The sequence below is a fragment of the Neolamprologus brichardi genome, chromosome 2, assembly GCF_056152115.1.
Source record: "Neolamprologus brichardi isolate AB-2024 chromosome 2, ASM5615211v1, whole genome shotgun sequence".
NCBI lineage: Eukaryota > Metazoa > Chordata > Actinopteri > Cichliformes > Cichlidae > Neolamprologus > Neolamprologus brichardi.
Window position 1 is genome coordinate 2746272 of NC_142105.1, and position 3381 is coordinate 2749652.

General features: G+C 35.6%; 1 protein-coding gene across 1 annotated transcript; it reads right to left on the bottom strand.

Annotated features, from left to right (window-relative positions):
• Positions 1-660: 660 nt before the first annotated feature.
• LOC118455291 (uncharacterized) lies at positions 661-2488 on the bottom strand. The gene is made up of 6 exons (XM_087852265.1): positions 2446-2488; positions 1992-2321; positions 1410-1742; positions 1203-1328; positions 878-933; positions 661-786 (listed from the first exon to the last, which is right to left on the bottom strand). Exons 1-6 carry the CDS (start codon positions 2486-2488, stop codon positions 661-663), a joined length of 1014 nt encoding a protein of 337 aa, XP_087708391.1.
• Positions 2489-3381: the final 893 nt, after the last annotated feature.

Below are 3381 nucleotides of genomic sequence, written 5' to 3' on the forward strand. Positions count from 1 at the left end.
TAATGTTTTCTCTGAGGCTGCTGTGCCATTTGGAGCAAAAATGAATATAAAGTTTACAGCATATCTTGTCACTGGAAATTGTTTGCACTGTTTATATATTTATATTATTTACTGTAGGTTTTGGTGAAAAAAGCTTTATGTTGTGAAAAACTGAAATCTGGAAATTAGGATTGTTGTGCCTTATTTTGTTGATGTTTTTACATATCTGTTGAAAATACTAAAATTTGTACATTTATTTATTTTTGTTTGTCTGATAGCATTTATTTAAAAAATAAATTGGACATTTCAAACAGCTACTCACTACTTGAGTAGTCTTTTCACCAAGTACTTTTTTACTCTTACTTGAGTAACTTTTTTGACGACTACATTTCACTTTTACTTGAGTAATAATATTTTAAAGTAATGCTACTCTTACTTGAGTACAATTTTTCGATACTCGACCCACCTCTCATGTATACTATGTATGTAATACAATGTATTACTATTCATTTGATTTAATTCATCATATTATAAATAAATAACCTGGAAAGCAAGAACAGGAAAACACAATAGGTACAATGAATGTAAATCATCATGTTTTTAGTAAAATTACTAACAAATTCTTTGTATTTGTTTATTTTCAATATAAAAGATCAGTACTACAACCCAACCGACACACGTTCACATTCTGCATTTTACTTGAGAGTACACACTTTCTTCAGTTTCCAGTTCACCCTTCTTCTTCTTTCCTCTTGTCGTTTTCCTTCCAGAGAATTGCAGTGCAGCATAGTTCAGTTCACCTTCAATCTATGCGAAATCATAAAATTCTTATAATTACATCAAGTTGTTAGAAATCATTTTAGTGAAGTAAAAAATATGATGCCACATTATTACTTACACTGTCATCCACAGCTTGGCTCAAGTCATCTCGCCTTGCTTGTGACGAGCTGTTTTCTGTGCATAACGGTGATGAAAGCGGAATATTATCTTCTTGATTTTTATTTTATAAAATTAGGTTTCTAACCAGGCTAAGTCAATAATAACTTATTGACCTTGATGGAGTCACATATAATGAGATGTGCATGATGTCAGCAATATTAATAATAAAAATGTATAGCAAGATATGTAAATTTACTTTTACTAATCCTATTTCTTTGAAAGTTACTTTTAATGTTAAGAAGAGCGACATTATTATGATTTTTCATTTATTTTAAACGACTTACTTTTAATTTGTTGACATGGTGCTCCTGGAGTTCGGCAACAGATGAAAATAACATTAAGAATCAGAGAAATAACCAAGCAGATTATTGCTATCACCAGTGCAATAAATGCAGAACCTGCTGTTTGCACTGCAAAACAAAGAAAACATCTTAGCAGTGATTCTAAAAGAGATTAATATTTATCTGATATGATATATTTCATAGTCATACCCATTTCTTGTTTAGTGCCATTTCCAAATAATATCAGCCCACATGTGGCCACAGCACAATAGTAAGTCGCAGCGTTAGAGGAGCTGACATTTTTAGAAGAGCGAAAAACACAGCTCCGCTGAGCCTCGGTTTTTTTCTCACATTCATGATGTTTGTTTCCTTCAGTGTAAATGATATCAGGATGAGATGCTTCTCTGAACCAGAACACGTGGTGACCTCCTGGACATGTCTTATTTTCAGCGTCAGAAAATAGTGAACAGTGAAGAGTCACTGAATTTCCTGCATGGACTGTCTTCTCCTGAACAACAGTGTAGTTTGCTGTCTGCGTGTTTCCTGTTTAATACAAATGTGACAATAAAGCACCTTTTGAAAGCCTGAGAAAAATGGGTGTAATGCATGCTAGTCATAAAATTCTTAAGAATATATTTCACTTAAAACAATCATTAAGATCACTGCAAACATCTTAAATATAAATTGAAAGTTTAGTAGGTTTTCCAAAAATGCTTATTGACATTTTAATTGTTTTTTTTTTCACATTTACATGAGAGTTTTAGGTACTGAGAAAAAAAATCACAATATTACCTTTTACTAACAAATATGTTCCGCTCCATGTAGTATCTTGGAGCCACTCTGTAAACCCACAGTGATAGATTCCCTCGTCGTCATGATTTGTTCTCAGAATCGTCAGGTTGCTGACATTTTTATCATAATTAGCTTCCCATCTTGAGTTATCAAATGCAGGTCCAAACTTAGGTGTTGCAGATTCTTTCAGTGTCCAGATAATTTTCAGTGTGTCACCAGCTCTCTGATGGTACCAGTGGATATCTCTTCGGCCGGTCTCAATTTTGGGCAGAACACATGTAAAGGTGACAGGTCCCCCAAGTTGAGCTGTAGTTATTGGAATGAGTGCAGCTAAAATGAAACAAAAAATATAAAATCTAAAACAGTCAATAACAATAAAAAAAAAATGAAAAAAGAAATGTAAGACCAACCTACATATATAGAAAAATACTTGATAGAGTAAGAAAGCACTTACATACTCGATGAAGAAGAATCAGTGTAACCCAGAACAAAAACATTTTGACAGTGTCCTCTGTTAGGGATCTAATAAGTATTTCATTGAGTGTGTAGGAGGTGGAGGAGGTAACATGGACCCTCCATGTCATACTGTCACATACATCTGATTGGTTATCACAAAACATAGACTCAGAAGGCCACTTCCTGTGACAATGATCTTGCACAACAAGTCCTCAAACTAAGCTGATGCATCGCCCATTTCTTCTTCATTATTGGAAACAATTCATTAAAATGCTCCTGAATTTCCAGATTGAGCAAAAATGTTTACTTTAGAAAGTGAATGTAGGATGGTGGCACAAACATGTATAACTACACCAGGGATGGGAGTTTGAGTCTTTGAAACAAATTTTATGCTTTAAACACATTTTACAAAGTTCCACTTTCTAGGTCATTAGGTGTTCCACATCCTGCACCATCTCAAAGCAAAGACCCAATGTATATTTACAATGGCATGAGAGGGCATTAACTTAGCAGCCTAAGCAAAGAGGCCCAGACCTCCCTCTCCCCAGCCACCTCCTCCAGCTTATCCGGGGGAACACGAAGGCATTCCCAAGGTGTCCTGGGTCTGCCCCGGGGCCTCCTCCCGGTGGGACATGCCCGGAACACCTCACCCAGGAGGTGCCCAGGAGGCGTCCTTGTCAGATACCTGAACCACCTCAACTGGCTCCTTTCGATGTGGAGCAGCAGCGGCTCTACTCTGAGCCCCTCCCGGATGGCCGAACTTCTCACCCTATCTCTATACTACATTTGCAAAGATAAATAAAATAAATTATACTTGCATGTAAGTCTAAATGCTTTAACATTTTAGGAAACATAAAGTTACAAATGTAACTTTTGTGAATTTAGCTTGGTTTTTGCTGTGTCACATTTGTACTAAATTTGTCTGAATTTTTTT